The 17,502-nt window shown below is 41.9% G+C and overlaps 4 protein-coding genes and 1 pseudogene across 5 annotated transcripts; 3 read left to right on the top strand and 2 right to left on the bottom strand.

The window, feature by feature from the left end:
• The first annotated feature begins 1,051 nt into the window (after nucleotides 1-1,051).
• On the top strand, nucleotides 1,052-1,977 carry LOC128304077 (fatty acid hydroxylase domain-containing protein 2-like). Its single transcript, XM_053041209.1, has 3 exons — nucleotides 1,052-1,192; nucleotides 1,280-1,537; nucleotides 1,617-1,977. The coding sequence occupies exons 1-3, from the start codon at nucleotides 1,146-1,148 to the stop codon at nucleotides 1,756-1,758; spliced, it is 447 nt and encodes a 148-aa protein (XP_052897169.1). The 5' UTR covers nucleotides 1,052-1,145; the 3' UTR covers nucleotides 1,759-1,977.
• A 661-nt stretch (nucleotides 1,978-2,638) lies between these two features.
• Nucleotides 2,639-3,976, top strand: LOC128300744 (fatty acid hydroxylase domain-containing protein 2-like; annotated as a pseudogene).
• A 1,744-nt stretch (nucleotides 3,977-5,720) lies between these two features.
• Nucleotides 5,721-8,708, top strand: LOC128303805 (alpha-taxilin). Of its 2 annotated transcripts, none has more exons than XM_053040872.1 (5): nucleotides 5,721-5,839; nucleotides 6,984-7,503; nucleotides 7,567-7,713; nucleotides 7,786-7,966; nucleotides 8,035-8,708. In XM_053040872.1, the coding sequence occupies exons 1-5, from the start codon at nucleotides 5,833-5,835 to the stop codon at nucleotides 8,455-8,457; spliced, it is 1,278 nt and encodes a 425-aa protein (XP_052896832.1). In that variant the 5' UTR covers nucleotides 5,721-5,832; the 3' UTR covers nucleotides 8,458-8,708. The 2 variants fall into 2 exon arrangements, with proteins under 2 accessions (XP_052896832.1, XP_052896833.1); XM_053040873.1 differs by lacking the exon at nucleotides 5,721-5,839 and adding an exon at nucleotides 6,549-6,682.
• A 1,345-nt stretch (nucleotides 8,709-10,053) lies between these two features.
• LOC128304131 (fatty acid hydroxylase domain-containing protein 2-like) lies at nucleotides 10,054-11,249 on the bottom strand. The gene is made up of 2 exons (XM_053041271.1): nucleotides 10,366-11,249; nucleotides 10,054-10,286 (listed from the first exon to the last, which is right to left on the bottom strand). Exons 1-2 carry the CDS (start codon nucleotides 10,557-10,559, stop codon nucleotides 10,175-10,177), a joined length of 306 nt encoding a protein of 101 aa, XP_052897231.1. The 5' UTR covers nucleotides 10,560-11,249; the 3' UTR covers nucleotides 10,054-10,174.
• Nucleotides 11,250-12,218: 969 nt separating this feature from the next.
• LOC128301627 (lysosome-associated membrane glycoprotein 1-like) lies at nucleotides 12,219-15,830 on the bottom strand. The gene is made up of 4 exons (XM_053038203.1): nucleotides 15,477-15,830; nucleotides 13,818-14,132; nucleotides 13,251-13,484; nucleotides 12,219-13,175 (listed from the first exon to the last, which is right to left on the bottom strand). Exons 1-4 carry the CDS (start codon nucleotides 15,538-15,540, stop codon nucleotides 12,841-12,843), a joined length of 948 nt encoding a protein of 315 aa, XP_052894163.1. The 5' UTR covers nucleotides 15,541-15,830; the 3' UTR covers nucleotides 12,219-12,840.
• Between the last annotated feature and the right edge of the window lie 1,672 nt (nucleotides 15,831-17,502).

Genomic DNA, 17,502 nt, shown 5'->3' with positions numbered 1-17,502 from the left:
CTCATTTCCGATTTTTTGGTGTATACATTGTAATTTTAAACAAGCGGTAAGTATTTAATTTTGATTTATTTTAAACTTTAACACGTAAGTTTTCAACCATCATACCCGGGTATTACATACATTTTGTATGGAGCATGACGTTCCTCTTCTGCTTCTTTTCTTATTGTGCTTATTTTTGAATAAAATTCAATGGATTTAAAATTTAAAAAGGAATCGTTGGTTTTATCATAACATAAAAAACATAATGAATGAATGAAATAGATTTTAGATATGCAAAATATACAAACCAGCTGTTTTGATATTTCTGTGAGAGCGATCGCCAGCGCAAATGAGATGGATGAAATGGGAAGTCTCCCTCATCTCTCGCTCAAAATTTCCGTCGGCCGGATCGAAATTTCTATACAAAACCAGCTGTTTTCAGATTTCCTACACCAAGAGAGCATGTATTAGCGGGAGGTAACATTTATTCCCCTCCAGCGTGCATATTTTGTCACTTGGGCCATCACTACGCATACCATCAATGGTCATGAGCACCATCGGTTGTGTAAGTGAGATGAAATGAGATGAGATGTTGATGGTATGCGTAGTGATGGCCTAGGCCATCTTGATTTCTACTCCATTGTGTAAATTTTCGCACCGACTATCTTTGTTTTTTTGGCAAACAACGCGCTTTGCGTACGAATAACGGCAATAAGTGATTTTTTCTTCATCCCGCACTTGTACGCTACGCACGATAAGCGATCCTTGTAGCCAACGAAAAGGCGTATCGTTCACCGTGGATCAAAGCTGGAAAAAGAAGGAGGATTACACGAAGCTGAAACGTTCTTCCGGACAAATCGGGCCTGTGGTATTGTGCCCACGTCCGCGGCGATCAGGGACAGCGGTGGTTTTCTTTGCTGCATTACGTAAGAAACGATCTCCTGCAGCGAACCAACTGTCGAGACTTTTAGGTGAAAACATCCCGCAAGCCGTATGTGAAAGTTCTGTTCCACAGCCAATCAGCAACAGGCCGGCGTTTTTGCGTAGATACAAAACGCAACCCGGTAAAAATGAACCGATAGAATCGAACGATCTGCGGCGGGTGATGAAGACAATCTTGTGCAATCAAACGGTGATTGGTGTCCCGTTAACGTTTGCTGGCTACTATGGAACAATCCGTGGTTCGGTGCCGGACGTACGCACGCTACCCTCGGTGAGTGTGATCTTGCGCGATCTGGTCGTGTGTGTCTTCTTTGCCGAGATTGGATTTTACTTCGTGAATCGATTCTTGCAACTTAAGCCACTGTACAAACTGGTCCATAAAAAGCACCACGAATGGACGGCACCGTTTGCTTGGACCGCTATGTACTGCCATCCGATCGGGCACATCATCAGCAAACATGATCCCGCCAATGATCGGCATACAGCTCATGAAGGCGCACATCTTCACCACTGCCATCTGGTTTCCGTTGGTAATCCTTAACACGATTCGGGATCATTGTGGCTACCATTTTCCGTTCTTTCCCAGCTCCGAGTACCACGATTATCATCACGCGAAGTATGAATCATCAAGCCAAACTGCTGTATGAGGGATATTCTTGCATAGCTTTATATGAATGTTTGTTGTATGTTTACAGATTTACTGAGTGCTTCGGAACGTTCGGGTATCTCGATTGGTTGCACGGGACGGACCCAACGTTCCGGAAGTCAAAGCAGCACCAGCGTCATCGTACACTTTGGGGCATTAAATCGGCCCGAGAGTTGTATCCGGATAGTTAATCCGAAGCCACCTGTTTGCCATCCAAAGCTTACGAGTGAGGGTGGTAAGGAATACGTCGTACTAAATCATCCATCGTTGTTTCGTCTTTCTAGCTGTTCTATTTAATTACAAACTCATGTATTCAATAAAACCGTTTGGGGGCTCTTCAACCAATACGCATAATGCTAGGAAACATAGAAAGAATTCGGCATTTTTCTTGGACCTTTTCTCTACTCATTTGCTAAACATTGATAATAAACTCATTTCCGATTTTTTGGTGTATACATTGTAATTTTAAACAAGCGGTAAGTATTTGATTTTGATTTATTTTAAACTTTACCACGTAAGTTTTCAACTAGCCTACCCGGGTATTACATACATTTTGTATGGAGCATGACGTTCCTCTTCTGCTTCTTTTCTTATTGTGCTTATTTTTGAATAAAATTCAATGGATTTAAAATTTAAAAAGAAATCGTTAGTTTTATCATAACATAAAAAACATAATGAATGAATGAAATAGATTTTAGATATGCAAAATATGCAAACCAGCTGTTTTGATATTTCTGTGAGAGCGATCGCCAGCGCAAGTGAGATGGATGAAATGGGAAGTCTCCCTCATCTCTCGCTCAAAATTTCCGTCGGCCGGATCGAAATTTCTATACAAAACCAGCTGTTTTCAGATTTCCTACACCAAGAGAGCATGTATTAGCGGGAGGTAGCATTTATTCCCCTCCAGCGTGCATATTTTGTCACTTGGGCCATCACTACGCATACCATCAAACTCATGAGCACCATCGGTTGTGTAAGTGAGATGAAGTGAGATGAGATGTTGATGGTATGCGTAGTGATGGCCTAGGCCATCTTGATTTCTACTCCATTGTGTAAATTTTCGCACCGACAATGGTTGTTTTTCGGCAAAAACGGGTTGCTCTGCGTACCAATAACTACAATAAGTTCTTTTTTCTTCATCCCGCACTTGTACGCTACGCACGATAAGCGATCCTTGTAGCCAACGAAAAAGCGTATCGTTCACCGTGGATCAAAGCTGGAAAACGGAGGATTACACGAAGCTGAAACGTTCTTCCGGACAACTCGGGCCTGTGGTATTGTGCCCACGTCCGCGGCGATCAGGGACAGCGGTGGTATCCTTGCTGCATTACGTAAGAAACGATCTGCTGCAGCGAACCAACTGTCTAGACTTTAAGGTGATAACATCCCGCAAGCCGTATGTGAAAGTTCTGTTCCACAATCAATCACCAACAGGCCGGCGTTTTTGCGTAGATACAAAACGCAACCCGATAAAAATGAACCGATAGAATCGAACGATCTGCGGCGGGTGATGAAGACAATCTTGTGCAATCAAACGGTGATTGGTGTCCCGTTAACGTTTGCTGGCTACTATGGAACAATCCGTGGTTCGGTGCCGGACGTACGCACGCTACCCTCGGTGAGTGTGATCTTGCGCGATCTGGTCGTGTGTGTCTTCTTTGCCGAGATTGGATTTTACTTCGTGAATCGATTCTTGCAACTTAAGCCACTGTACAAACTGGTCCATAAAAAGCACCACGAATGGACGGCACCGTTTGCTTGGACCGCTATGTACTGCCATCCGATCGGGCACATCATCAGCAAACATGATCCCGCCAATGATCGGCATACAGCTCATGAAGGCGCACATCTTCACCACTGCCATCTGGTTTCCGTTGGTAATCCTTAACACGATTCGGGATCATTGTGGCTACCATTTTCCGTTCTTTCCCAGCTCCGAGTACCACGATTATCATCACGCGAAGTATGAATCATCAAGCCAAACTGCTGTATGAGGGATATTCTTGCATAGCTTTATATGAATGTTTGTTGTATGTTTACAGATTTACTGAGTGCTTCGGAACGTTCGGGTATCTCGATTGGTTGCACGGGACGGACCCAACGTTCCGGAAGTCAAAGCAGCACCAGCGTCATCGTACACTTTGGGGCATTAAATCGGCCCGAGAGTTGTATCCGGATAGTTAATCCGAAGCCACCTGTTTGCCATCCAAAGCTTACGAGTGAGGGTGGTAAGGAATACGTCGTACTAAATCATCCATCGTTGTTTCGTCTTTCTAGCTGTTCTATTTAATTACAAACTCATGTATTCAATAAAACCGTTTGGGGGCTCTTCAACCAATACGCATAATGCTAGGAAACATAGAAAGAATTCGGCATTTTTCTTGGACCTTTTCTCTACTCATTTGCTAAACATTGATAATAAACTCATTTCCGATTTTTTGGTGTATACATTGTAATTTTAAACAAGCGGTAAGTATTTGATTTTGATTTATTTTAAACTTTACCACGTAAGTTTTCAACTAGCCTACCCGGGTATTACATACATTTTGTATGGAGCATGACGTTCCTCTTCTGCTTCTTTTCTTATTGTGCTTATTTTTGAATAAAATTCAATGGATTTAAAATTTAAAAAGAAATCGTTAGTTTTATCATAACATAAAAAACATAATGAATGAATGAAATAGATTTTAGATATGCAAAATATGCAAACCAGCTGTTTTGATATTTCTGTGAGAGCGATCGCCAGCGCAAGTGAGATGGATGAAATGGGAAGTCTCCCTCATCTCTCGCTCAAAATTTCCGTCGGCCGGATCGAAATTTCTATACAAAACCAGCTGTTTTCAGATTTCCTACACCAAGAGAGCATGTATTAGCGGGAGGTAGCATTTATTCCCCTCCAGCGTGCATATTTTGTCACTTGGGCCATCACTACGCATACCATCAAACTCATGAGCACCATCGGTTGTGTAAGTGAGATGAGATGTTGATGGTATGCGTAGTGATGGCCCAAGTGACAAAATATGCAAGCTGGAGGGGAATAACTGTTAGCTCCTGTTTTGGATGCTCTCTTGGTATCGGAAATTTGAAAACAGCTGGTTTTGTATAGAAATTTCGATCCAGCCGACGGAAATTTTGAGCGAGAGATGAGGGAGACTTCCCATTTCATCCATCTCACTTGCGCTAGCGATCGCTTTCACGGGTTTGATAGTGAGATGCAATAGGGATGGGCAAATTTATTCCACACTGCAGGTAAAGCAACAACAAGTCTAGAAAAATAAACAAATTATAAATAAATACATTACATAAAATTAAAAATATTATTGTAAAAAGTCTTTTTACGTTGTAATGGTTTTTCTGAATTTTCCATCTACGAGCAACATACAGCAAAGTACCCTACCAAGAAAGCTCCGTTCAACATTCCTCAAAACCTTGTGAAGGGTACATTAAATTCCATTCTCACTCTTCTAATTCAGAGGCAAATCATACGTCCATAATGGTAATTTCTCCAAGCAATATGTTATTGCGAGTAAATTTGAAAACAATTTTTATATTCATTGTATATTTTTTATATTCATATTAAACGTTTCATTAAGTACGAATGATCCCCGAATGATTCATTACGATTATACGAATGATTACTTGTTTCGAATGTTATTACTTATTTCTTTTTTATATTGTAATATGTGTGATATAAAAAAAATTATATAATTTTGCATTATAGTTTTATATTCATTTAACATTCCGATTTACAAAGATTTGCAAGAATATAAATAGATAGCAAGCATTGGTAAGCTGTTAATTGAAAAACTGTTAATTGAATACGTCGAAACGTATGGAATACCCGGGTATGCCGGTTGCCAACATACGTGTGTAAATTTGGTTGACAACTCTACGGTTAAAGTTCGTTCTTCATTATTTTTGTTAGTTCCAAATAGGCAAAGCATAGAAATTTGACAACGGAAAATCATAGCACGCTGCGATCAGATACCGGGCGATGTTATCTATTTTTAATGCACAACATAAGAGAGAGAGAGTGATTTTCCAAGAGCGTCGGCATACGACGGACTTAGTTTGATCATGTTCAACACGTTCTTGCGCACGTACGGACGGTACAGAAGAACGGGAACTGTTGCGCGTGAGACACGGTGCAAAACTCGGTCGGTAGTGTCAAAAACTGCGTGAGAAAAAAAATCTGTGCCAGGAAAATTGCCAAAGAATTTGGATGAAAATCGATCTACTCTTGAAATCTCAAAGGTGAAATCAACATGACCGGTAAGTATATCGTTACAAATGCAACGTGTGCGTTGGTATCACGGGGGAAACTCGTGAACATGAACGAGGTGGGACTGCATTCAATACCTCGTGCGTTTTGGTAGAACTTCCGTGTGCGCTGATGAGTTTTCACTGCACAGTCACATCCAGCCCAATTGTCTTTGACTTAAATTAGATTCCGAACGCACAGAGTGTGTATGAAATGAAATTAGTATTTTCGTTCATTATCGCTGCTTATATTTGATAATATAAGTAAAACGCACAATGTAGAGAAATGTGGAGCACTGTTTAGTTATAAGTTATTTAAAAATAGATTGAAAATTATGTCTTCAAGCGGTCACAAAAACAAAAGACCCCCCAAACCTTATGCATTCCGATCGTATTTGAACGATCGTCTGATGTAACTCCGATCAATTGACAAAAGGTGATACATTAAAAAGTTTTCCATTCCCTTCGAGGTATATTGGTAGCCAAAAAAGGAGTGCAAATTAATCTTAACACTGATAGTATCTTAACTGTATATTTAATATTTTGTCGAGAATTGATTTAATTTTGAATGCGTCGTGCTAAAATCGCAAAGCTTTTTACTTTGAGCCATACAGCATAAACAGGATGGTGGAATGAAATGTCAAAAGCTGTCAAACTAGTTGTTTGTTTGTAAACAATGCTTCTCCGTGCGTTGGTCATTGCAAGAAAAGATAAAGCAAAACGCGCACGGCTAGTGAAATTTAGTTGCATTATCTCAGTACATCATACGTTAGGGAGGCAATTTTGTTTAATAACTTATTCAAACCCACATCTAGAATCGACCAGTACCAACTTTGTACCTTGTGCCGAATTAAGGTTTGTGGGTGTTTTAACATTTTCACTTTCTAATCCTCATCTTCTGTTACGGGCGTGAATATTTTAAGTTTTGTTTGTTATGGGAAAATTATGTAGAGTAGAATTGCGTGACTTTGATCCTTATTAATTAATTTACACTGTTCGAATTGCCAAAACGAGAAGGCTGAGGTTTGAAGTAATCGTGAACGATTCAGAGTATAGGTTATCCGTTTCCTGGGTTATTGATCAAATAGTATCCTGTTGGGGAATACTTGAGGAGTACAGTAAATACGTCCCATGATTGAATATTTATTATTTTTAGACGTTGCTATCAACAACCCTACGATGGATGTGCAAACCACTAACGGCGAACCTCGTAGTAATGCAGAAGCGAAGAAACTCATGCGGGAAGACAAGCAGCGTGAGGCCAAGATTGAGGAACAGCTGTCCAAGGCACTCAGTGGTATGACACTGGACGAAAAATATACCGCCGTTCACAAACGGTTGGTTGATTCGGAAAAGGAAAACCGTCGCCTGGTGGCACTGCACAAGCAGTACGATCGTACGCTGGAAGCGTCCAAGCGTGAGAAGGAAAATCTTATCCTCGAGCACGACAAAATGGCCATGACCAAAACGAAGCTGGAAGGCCTGTGCAGGGAGTTGCAGCGTCAGAACAAAACGATCAAGGACGAAAGCCTGGCGCAGATACATCAGGAGGAAGAAAAGCGGAAACAGACGCAAGAAAAGTTCCAGCAGTCGCTGAACGAAATACAGGCCGTCATGAACGAGAACAATGACAAGAACATGAAGTTAAAGGAGGACAACATGGAAATGGCAAAAAAGTAAGGAAATTTAATAATGGTAAATAGAACAAATTAACACAACGGTTGTTTGGTTACGTACAGGTTCAAGTTTATTCTGGAGCAGTATGAACTTCGCGATCAGCAGATGGATAAAATGAACAAACAGATGGAACTAGTCACTCAGCTGAACGATGCCAAGCTAGCCAAGCTGCAGATGCAGGCGAATGGGGAAAAGGAACAGTTCCTAGCGTAATATAAATTGCTTTTGAATTCCGCTAGGACCAACGCACTATATTTTATATTTCCTTCGCCCCACAACAGAGAGAAGCTAGTGCTAATGACTGATCTGCAGAAGGTGAAAAAGCAGCTGGCCGATCTGCAAACTGTCGAGACGCATCTACGCGGACAGGTCAGCATGTACTCCGACAAGTACGGCGAGTTCCAGGATTCTCTGAAGAAAAGCAGAAGCATTTACGAGGGATATCAAGAGGACATGAAAAAGGTTTGCTTAGAAAACTCCCAAACAACGGTTCTGAAAAAGCCCAAGATTAAGATTATCCTCTCTTTTAGATGTCGAAAAAAATGAAAACCCTCGAAAAGGAAACGATGGCGTGGAAGTCGAGATGGGAAACGAGTAATGCCACCGTGCAGAAGATGCTGGACGAACAGATCGATCGTGAAAAGCAGCTCACCAAAACGACCCGCCAGCTGTGTAATTTGCAAAAACTTTGCCGCACACTGCAGGCCGAACGGGCCACATATTTGGCTGCGCTAAAGGAAGGCAACATACCGATACCGTCCGAAGTGGCAGACCAGGCGGAACATGATAAAGCGACCGCCGAAAAGACCGAAGCCGTCCAGCAGGAGGTGCCGACCAAAAAGCCACAAACCAATGATAATCAAGTGAATGGCCATGGGACGGCTACTGATGATACAGCAGCACCCGCAACGGTGGACCAAACGAAGGCGATGGAGTTACCGGCGTCAACGTAGTGTCACGTAGGGGCACGGGTTCGGGTTTGAACTGCATCCTCCCCATCCACTGTTTTACTCCTCTACAATCCTCTTCAAGTCATTGCATTGTTTTTGTTTTAATTTATCGCACACCGCGTTTTGTGTTTTGATACGTGAAATTATATCTACTTATTGATGTCGAATTTTCGTACTTCTTTCTTCGCATATGCAAAACCAACCTTAAACGATAATGGAATAAATCTTACCCGCATAACAGCGGCGGATCAACGGTAGGCGGAGTAGGCGGTTTTTACTTTATTTACCCGTAGTATTGTCAGTGCCGCGTACGGAAAATTGGTGATCCTGATGACATTTTTCCGTGGTTCTGTCGTGTGCAGACCAATACACCATCTAGGCGCCCCGTGAACCCTTTTACTTCAACCTATTCATGTATTCTATTTCTTGAATGGCATCGCATCAAACTTGATACGATAGAAATTCACATTAATAGGTGCAGGGCAACGAGAGTTGACAAAATGCTGACAAATTTGTCAAGTGACAAAATCAGCTGATCAACTGCGAAAAACGGTACAGAAAACCGGTGCCGCGCACACAATTGTTTTCAGATTTCCGATACTGCAGCGTGGAATAAATTTGCCCATCCCTATTGCATTTCATACTATCAAACCTGCGAGAGCGATCGCCAGCGCAAGTGAGATGGATGAAATGGGAAGTCTCCCTCATCTCTCGCTCAAAATTTCCGTCGGCTGGTTCGAAATTCCATACAAAACCGGCTGTTTTCAGATTTCCAACACCAAGAGAGCATGTTTTTCAAGAGGTGTCCCTCCAGCGTGCATATTTTGTCACATGGGCCATCACTACGCATACCATCAACATCTCATCTCACTTCATCTCACTTACACAACCGATGGCGCTCATGAGTATCAAACTCATGATACCATACCATCAAGGTATGCGTAGTGATGGCCCAAGTGACAAAATATGCACGCTGGCGGGGAATAAATGCTACCTCCCGCTAATACATGCTCTCTTGGTGTAGGAAATCTGAAAACAGCTGGTTTTGTATAGAAATTTCGATCCAGCCGGCGGAAATTTTGAGCGAGAGATGAGGGAGACTTCCCATTTCATCCATCTCACTTGCGCAGGCGATCGCTCTCACAGAAATATCGAAACAGCTGGTTTGTATATTTTGCATATCTAAAATCTATTTCATTCATTCATTATGTTTTTTATGTTTTGATAAAACTAACGATTCCTTTTTAAATTTTAAATCCATTGAATTTGACTCGAAAATAAGCCCAATAAGAAAAGAAGCAGAAGAGGAACGTCATGCTCCATACAAAATGTATGTAATATGGGGTATGGGTATGCTAGTTTAACGTGGTAAAGTTTAAAATAAATCAAAATCAAATACTTACCGCTTGTTTAAAATTACAATGTATACACCAAAAAATCGGAAATGAGTTTATTATCAATGTTTAGCAAATGAGTAGAGAAAAGGTCCAAGTAAAATGCCGAATTGTTTCTATGTTTCCTAGCATTATGCGTATTGGTTGAAGAGTCCCCAAAACGGTTTTATTGAATACATGTGCATGTAATTAAATAGAACAGCTAGAAAAACGAAACAACGATGGATGATTTAGTACGACGTATTCCTTACCACCCTCACTCGTAAGCTTTGGATGGCAAACAGGTGGCTTCGGATTAACTATCCGGATACAACTCTCGGGCCGATTTAATGCCCCAAAGTGTACGATGACGCTGGTGCTGCTTTGACTTCCGGAACGTTGGGTCCGTCCCGTGCAACCAATACGAGATACCCGAACGTTCCGAAGCACTCAGTGAATCTGTAAACATACAACAAACATTCATATAAAGCTGTGCAAGAATATCCCTCATACAGCAGTTTGGCTTGATGATTCATACTTCGCGTGTTGATAATCGTGGTACTCGGAGCTGGGAAAGAACGGCAAATGGTAGCCACAATGATCCCGAATCGTGTTAAGGATTACCAACGGAAACCAGATGGCAGTGGTGAAGATGTGCGCCTTCATGAGCTGTATGCCGATCTTTGGTGGGATCATGTTGCTGATGATGTGCCCGATCGAAAGGCAGTACATAGCGGTCCAAGCAAACGGTGCCGTCCATTCGTGGTGCTTTTTATGCACCAGTTTTTACAGTGGCTTGAGGTGCAAGAATCGATTCACGAAGTAAAATCCAATCTCGGCAAAGAAGACACACACGACCAGATCGCGCAAGATCACCACGAGCTACACCGAGGATAGCGTGCGTACGTCCGGCACCGAATCACGGATTGTTCCATAGTAGCCAGCAAACGTTATCGGGACACCAATCACCGTTTGATTGCACAAGATTGTCTTCATCACCTGCCGCAGATCGTGCGATTCTATCGGTTCATTTTTACCGGGTTGCGTTTTGTATCTACGCAAAAACGCCGGCCTGTTGCTGATTGGCAGGTGGAACAGAACTTTCACATACGGCTTGCGGGATGTTATCACCTAAAAGTCGCGACAGTTGGTTCGCTGCAGCAGATCGTTTCTTACGTAATGCAGCAAAGAAAACCACCGCTGTCCATGATCGCCGCGGCCGTGGGCACAATACCACAGGCCCGAGTTGTCCGGAAGAACGTTTCAGCTTCGCGTAGTCCTCCTTCTTTTTCCAGCTTTGATCCAAGGTGAACGATACGCCTTTTCGTTGGTTACAAGGATCGCTTATCGTGCGTAGCGTACAAGTGCGGGATGAAGAAAAAAGAACTTATTGCAGTTATTCGTACGCAAAGCAACCCGATTTTTGCCGAAAAACAAACATTGTCGGTGCGAAAATTTACACAATGGAGTAGAAATCAAGATGGCCTAGGCCATCACTACGCATACCATCAACATCTCATCTCACTTCATCTCACTTACACAACCGATGGCGCTCATGAGTTTGATGGTATGCGTAGTGATGGCCCAAGTGACAAAATATGCACGCTGGCGGGGAATAAATGCTACCTCCCGCTAATACATGCTCTCTTGGTGTAGGAAATCTGAAAACAGCTGGTTTTGTATAGAAATTTCGATCCGGCCGACGGAAATTTTGAGCGAGAGATGAGGGAGACTTCCCATTTCATCCATCTCACTTGCGCAGGCGATCGCTCTCACAGAAATATCGAAACAGCTGGTTTGTATATTTTGCATATCTAAAATCTATTTCATTCATTCGTTATGTTTTTTATGTTATGATAAAAACTAACGATTTCTTTTTAAATTTTAAATCCATTGAATTTTATTCAAAAATAAGCACAATAAGAAAAGAAGCAGAAGAGGAACGTCCTGCTCCATACAAAATGTATGTAATACCCGGGTATGCTAGTTGAAAACTTACGTGTTAAAGTTTAAAATAAATCAAAATCAAATACTTACCGCTTGTTTAAAATTACAATGTATACACCAAAAAATCGGAAATAAAAAGTTGGGAGGCTACTGAAAATTTCAGGTCAATACAAGGAAAAGTAATTGCAGTTTAAAGTCGAAAAAATTACCCGGTTATCCGGTTGCCTACTTGAAGATTAATCATTTGCACATTTCTCCAATTCGTCAACGCTCGTTTCAATACGATTTTATTGTTTCATAAAAATTACTCTACTATACTTGTAATAGGCGAAATTTGACGTGAATAGTGTCTTGTAACTTTTGGATGTGTATTGTTTACATTGTGTTTCGTCTTCCAACCGATGAGTCCCCATCGCACATATGCGCCTCTTCAATGCAGATTACCGCGCCCCATGTTACCGTGCAAGTATATGTTCTGTTGTACTGTGTTTTTTTTTATTTATCATTCTAGTTTCATATTTAGCCAGTCGACGGATACTTTCAGCACAATTGCCACATTTCCGTATTGAAAATAATTCACACTTTTTTATCATTTCAGTGGTATGGACATACATGGGGATGCGGTTTCTTCGTTGATCAGGTTGGAAAATCAATAGATTCCCAACAGGACCGGTATCTCTGACACATACACACACGCACCCCAAAGACACAACAAAATCCAGCAAGTTACGGATGTGTAGCAATCAGCGTATGCTCTCAATTGGCCTTTTATCACGTTGTTTTCTATCAAACTCAAGTAGATTACCAAACTATTCTTGCGCAACCTCTCCACATACCACAGACATTCCGACAAGAGCGAGGGGGTAAAATAAAAAAAGAAAATAATGAAGGAAAGGAAAACAGAGATAGGAGCTAAAGAAAGTGAGGGACCCCCACCAATTCGCAAACGATACACATGTCGGAATGCTTCATCGTTTGGGGTTTAGAACGATCCTGAAAATGATAATTCACTTCACAAGATACTACCGCCAACCCGTCGAGACGATCTCCATGCCGGAGTACCTCTTTACATGCTCAGATATCCGCTATTGGAGGCAGCGTTACGTCCGACCAGATAGGCAATCAGCATGATAATGATCAACGTTACCAGAGCGCATCCGACCGCGATCGGCACAATGTCCGGGGTATCGATAGCCTCACAGTCTTTGGCGATCGAAAATTTGTTATTGTTCTTCCGGTGGAATGCTTCCAGCTGGAGCTTGGTGACGGTCACTGTCGGCTGAGCGAGCCCAGCAGGACTTGCGGTCAGATTCAACTGCTGAGCCTTGTTGCAGTGGTACGACATTTGCAGCGGTGTTTTGAACAGCGTCTGGTTGTTGCGTAGCACAAGCTGCTGTAGCGCTGTAAGTGCAAGGGATTAGGATGATAAGATTACTGGGATACTACTGTACTTTGTGCGGGTGGACAACTACTTACGCTTAGCATTTGGGAACGAATCGCCAGCCACAGCCAACTGTAGCAACAAGCCGGTGAAAGCGAACTCGTGTTCAGTTGCATTTTGTGTGAAATCGATACGCAGTGAGCTGTAATTGTTGCTCTGCTTGTCCATCGCCCAGCTAAGCTCGATGTAGTCGGTAAAGTTTTGACACTGGCCAGACTTGACAATTGCCTCCTTCGGTAGATTGTACAACACGTTCACCGGTTTGTCATCTGCAAGAAAGGAAGATACGAAATCATAGGGAGAAATGCACCCGAAATTACTACTAGATATACTACAAAATTGTGTAAAGAATAGCAGATGCAAATTTCTAGTCAATCGGTTCCTAGACGCGACAAAAATGCGTTTTAAAATTTAGCAGGACCCTTTCGGTCGGTGAATATTGTAGGCATTTTCCCTAGACAATCTTAAAAGCCTGAGCTTCAACAAAATGTAAAAAATCGATTGTTTTAAACATGCTGACTTGTTGATACAAGGATTAAATAATTCCGGAAACCTGCTTAGGATGATTTCTATTTTACCATAGCTATCATGGGCACACTTACTGGCATCGAAGTAGCTCAGATTAAATTGCATGGCCATCTGAGCAATGACGCATGTTTCGTTTTTGGCCGGGTCCGAATAGCTCCAGTTGCCCATGTCCGGTTCCGGGACGGGTTTCGGGCTCGGTGCAACGGTCGTGGTGGTTGGGGCAGGTTCCGTTGTAGTTGCAGGGGTGCTGGTAGTAGTCGGTTTTGGTGTTGTTGTTGTTGTTGTCGTCGTCGTCTTCGTCGTCGTAGTTGTAGTTGTAGTAGTAGGTGGAACTGCCGTTGTTGTCGTATTAGTTTGGGACGGGATGGAATCCGTTGGCTCCGATTGCGCTGTAATTGAAAAAAAAAACAAAAGATTTTAACGGTGGTACAGCAAAGGAAATACAAAAAGGAAATAAAAATGAATCATTAAAGCAATGATGATCAACGCAGCATTACTGGAAAAATATAGCATCATCCATCTCGCATTACTGCGCTGATAAGCGACACAGTTGGATTGAATTATCATACACAGCATACAACCGCCGCATGTCAAACTGTCACAAAGAACAGTGTGTTTCGAGTGTTTTTTTTTGTTGTACATTTTTCGATGAGTAGCGAAATGTTAAAGAATGTGATTACAGAATGCGACTGTGATTGCGTGTACAAGTCTTTATACTTGCTGCCTTACGCCAATTGAAGGCATAAATGTTCTAATTTAATTATGACCATGTTTGTAATACAGTTATCTCAACATTCACAGAGTTGAAAAATTACATGTTTTCTTCAGTGTTTACCACCAAGGGGAGTGTTTACAGTTAGCAATTAGCTCAGCTTAGAGCTGATATAAAACAAAGTAGCTTATTTTGCTTCAATCAAGCCGCACGTTCTTTGTATGTGCAAGCATTTCGCATTCATGTTTTCTGAATCATCGCAGTACGATAGCCAACAACACCTGCCCATGTGTCCGTGTGATTTGATCGATTTTAAAACATATTTCTTGCATATGCTTGTTGCGTTTACTTGCAAACCTTGACGATGCAAAAATAAAGCTATTTTCGTTTCATACTACCTTCTACGCCCATTGCACGGGGAAATGATCGTGCTGTGTCAAGCGCATACAAAACAAAAATCAGCTGACACACACTTGTGCGTCGTAGTGCGTAGTGCGAAAGCACCGCTAAGGTATCCACTCGAACATGACCCTTTATCCACCATTTGCATTTTTAAAAAGAAACTAAGCTAAAGAACAAACAGTCTCCACGGGATACAGAACGCCTCGCCGTCGTTTAATCGCAACATTTTAGTTTGGTTTGAAACGCGGCTCCTACTGCTCGTGACGGCGAAGTGTTCAGCCAGTGCTGTACATTTTCTTTGTTCATCACAAGCCTACGAGCAGCTGTTTGATTTATACTATCATCATATAGGATTGTGTTGATGAGATGCATACGGGTGATAATCATGGTAGCCGTGTTTATTACCAACGCAAACCAACAACGCACCGAGTAGGTGAAACATATTTCCACATCGAGTTTTGCAGTTGAAGGGATTCTGCACGAACGTATTGCGTACTTGCGTTATAGTTCCGCATTTTGATTACACAATTCCAATACGCCATCCCCTTAGGAAAAAAGGTTTTTGCTGCAATGTGTACAGTGGCTCATGGGTGAGTCAGCGCGCGATGGGCGTACTTACCATTGCACATCGCTAATCCCAGCAGCAGCAGGCAAATGGTGGCGGCGTTTCGAAGCAAATGCATTTTGTAGCCGTAATGCAAAGCACGAACTGTTTGTATGAGAACTAAGTGTTGCACTATATGCACTGCGCCAAAGGCTGTTGGATGTCTTTCGGGTATCGCACTCAATCACGAAACTGCACTATCGCTACAAGCGAGGATTATAAACTATTCTTTTCGTCAGGGCTCTTATTGCTATTCTGCTCTGTCTCGCCAGAAGTCGCTTCTTATCAGGGCGAAGATGCTGATTATTGCCGTACGCACAACTCGCTGCTGGTGCTGGCTGTAATCTAAATAAAACCAATGAGTTTCTATGGCCCGTGTAGAATGCACAGACTCATCCACAGGAATCGAAGGTTTGAAATCACCAACACACACGCAGCGCATGCAACTGACAGCTGGGCCGGTTGTCATTATTGACTGACGGCTCTGTCATGTGCAATTTAAAACGCACGGTACATTACATGTAACCGTTGCACAGTCTTTATGTAAATTGGAAGGAAAAGGTTTCTTAGCATCTTCATTATTAAAAATTTACAATACGGGCGTCGGAACTTGCAGAGCTGTTATAAAAGCTATGAAAACGAAATTTATCAGAGGATCAGCATGCAGTCAACATGTAAACAAAACTCACAAAAAACATGATCACGTGCTCTATATCTTAATATTTCGCTACAACCATATTCTTTTGGGAGCGCACAGCCACACCATATCTGTTCTGGTTCTCATAAGGCAAAGTTGTCCCACGGCATCATGCAGAGACGCTACCGATGCAAACTGTCCTGAAATGGTGCACTCCTTTCACCATCTCATGAATATACGAATGCACCACAGGGCACAATCGATTTGCGGTCAACGCAGCAGTCACACATGGATCCTGTATCCGATTGGATATTCGTTGAGCTAACATGTATTATAAAAGATCAATAAGATACTATTGGGAGATGCGACTGATTTCGATTGGCACTTTCACAATACAAAGTCTATCTTGTCCAGGTACTTCTTCGTTATGTGTTTGATTTGATCCAACTCCAGAGAGAACGATGAGATAACTTTGATCTCCATCTTCATCTTAAGATCCTGCTACACGTTACGTTTACGTCTGTTGTCGGCTAAGGGAAGACATTTTAGATGCTAGAACACGAAGTGCCTCACCATGCGCCTTACGAAGCATTCTTCATTTCGGTGTAACGAGCAAACAATTCGGGAAAATTTGCTGATATGAGGGATATAAGGTTTGATTCTCTACATTCAGAATATTGGACTGAACGACTGAAGTTGGTTAAAAAGGAATCAGTTAATAACTGATTTTCCTCTCCCTGTATGCATGGTATCGTTTTTTGATGCTTCTCACCAGTATCGTCCGTTTTTCTTTGCGAATTTTCGCTTTTGTTAGACTTCGGTCTTACCTTTCCTTCATTTTCTGCATTAAATTTTATGTTGCTTGTCGATTCACTCACTCAACGATCAATTCATTCAACCTGTCAATACACCACTCTTGTACAATCCATTGTTATCCGTCGATCGTTCGCATTCGTCATGTTGACGGGTCTTTCATCTGATTCTCAACCTCACCTTCATTTTCGTGTTCTCCCTTTTCTGTATTCTGTCTCCTATTTGTTGACGATTGTGCTTCTGAATCATTGAAATAATACGAAAAAATGGTACGATGGAGTATATTTTTATTTTCTTTTCGCCGTTCTTCACATGAACGGACCAGACCAAAATCCCATCCGGACCAATCCCTCGTACGCAGGACTGAGTATCCAGCTACGGATAAATATTGTCACAGAAAGTCAGAAATTGCATGATTAGACCTCTTCAGGTTGTTGTGCTGATAAAGAAGGTGACAGGTTTTAAATTGAGACAATATTTTGTTCTATCAGCTTTGGCCGCAGCTTCTTCAGCCGTAAAATACATGAGAATATTATAAACTCTCCGATCATAATCAATGTAGCTTTAAAACGTTATGTCTTGTCCAAACTG

The sequence above is a fragment of the Anopheles moucheti genome, chromosome 3, assembly GCF_943734755.1.
Source record: "Anopheles moucheti chromosome 3, idAnoMoucSN_F20_07, whole genome shotgun sequence".
In the NCBI taxonomy this organism is placed as follows: domain Eukaryota; kingdom Metazoa; phylum Arthropoda; class Insecta; order Diptera; family Culicidae; genus Anopheles; species Anopheles moucheti.
This window is presented reverse-complemented; position numbering and strand designations above follow the sequence as displayed.

What these genes read in the sequence shown, in the direction of transcription:
- LOC128304077 (XM_053041209.1), top strand. Translation starts at nt 1,146, where the DNA reads ATGGAACAATCCGTGGTTCGGTGCCGGACGTACGCACGCTACCCTCG. An exon ending in ACGTACGCACGCTACCCTCG is followed by an intron (nt 1,193 to 1,279) that starts GTGAGTGTGATC and finishes TTGCAACTTAAG; the next exon opens with CCACTGTACAAACTGGTCCA. An exon ending in CACGATTATCATCACGCGAA is followed by an intron (nt 1,538 to 1,616) that starts GTATGAATCATC and finishes GTATGTTTACAG; the next exon opens with ATTTACTGAGTGCTTCGGAA.
- LOC128303805 (XM_053040872.1), top strand. An exon ending in GAAAAGGAACAGTTCCTAGC is followed by an intron (nt 7,714 to 7,785) that starts GTAATATAAATT and finishes GCCCCACAACAG; the next exon opens with AGAGAAGCTAGTGCTAATGA. An exon ending in ATCAAGAGGACATGAAAAAG is followed by an intron (nt 7,967 to 8,034) that starts GTTTGCTTAGAA and finishes CCTCTCTTTTAG; the next exon opens with ATGTCGAAAAAAATGAAAAC.
- LOC128304131 (XM_053041271.1), bottom strand. Translation starts at nt 10,559, where the DNA reads ATGTACTGCCTTTCGATCGGGCACATCATCAGCAACATGATCCCACCA. An exon ending in CACGATTATCAACACGCGAA is followed by an intron (nt 10,287 to 10,365) that starts GTATGAATCATC and finishes GTATGTTTACAG; the next exon opens with ATTCACTGAGTGCTTCGGAA.
- LOC128301627 (XM_053038203.1), bottom strand. Translation starts at nt 15,540, where the DNA reads ATGCATTTGCTTCGAAACGCCGCCACCATTTGCCTGCTGCTGCTGGGA. An exon ending in GGGATTAGCGATGTGCAATG is followed by an intron (nt 14,133 to 15,476) that starts GTAAGTACGCCC and finishes TTTCAATTACAG; the next exon opens with CGCAATCGGAGCCAACGGAT. An exon ending in TTCGTTCCCAAATGCTAAGC is followed by an intron (nt 13,176 to 13,250) that starts GTAAGTAGTTGT and finishes TTGCACTTACAG; the next exon opens with CGCTACAGCAGCTTGTGCTA.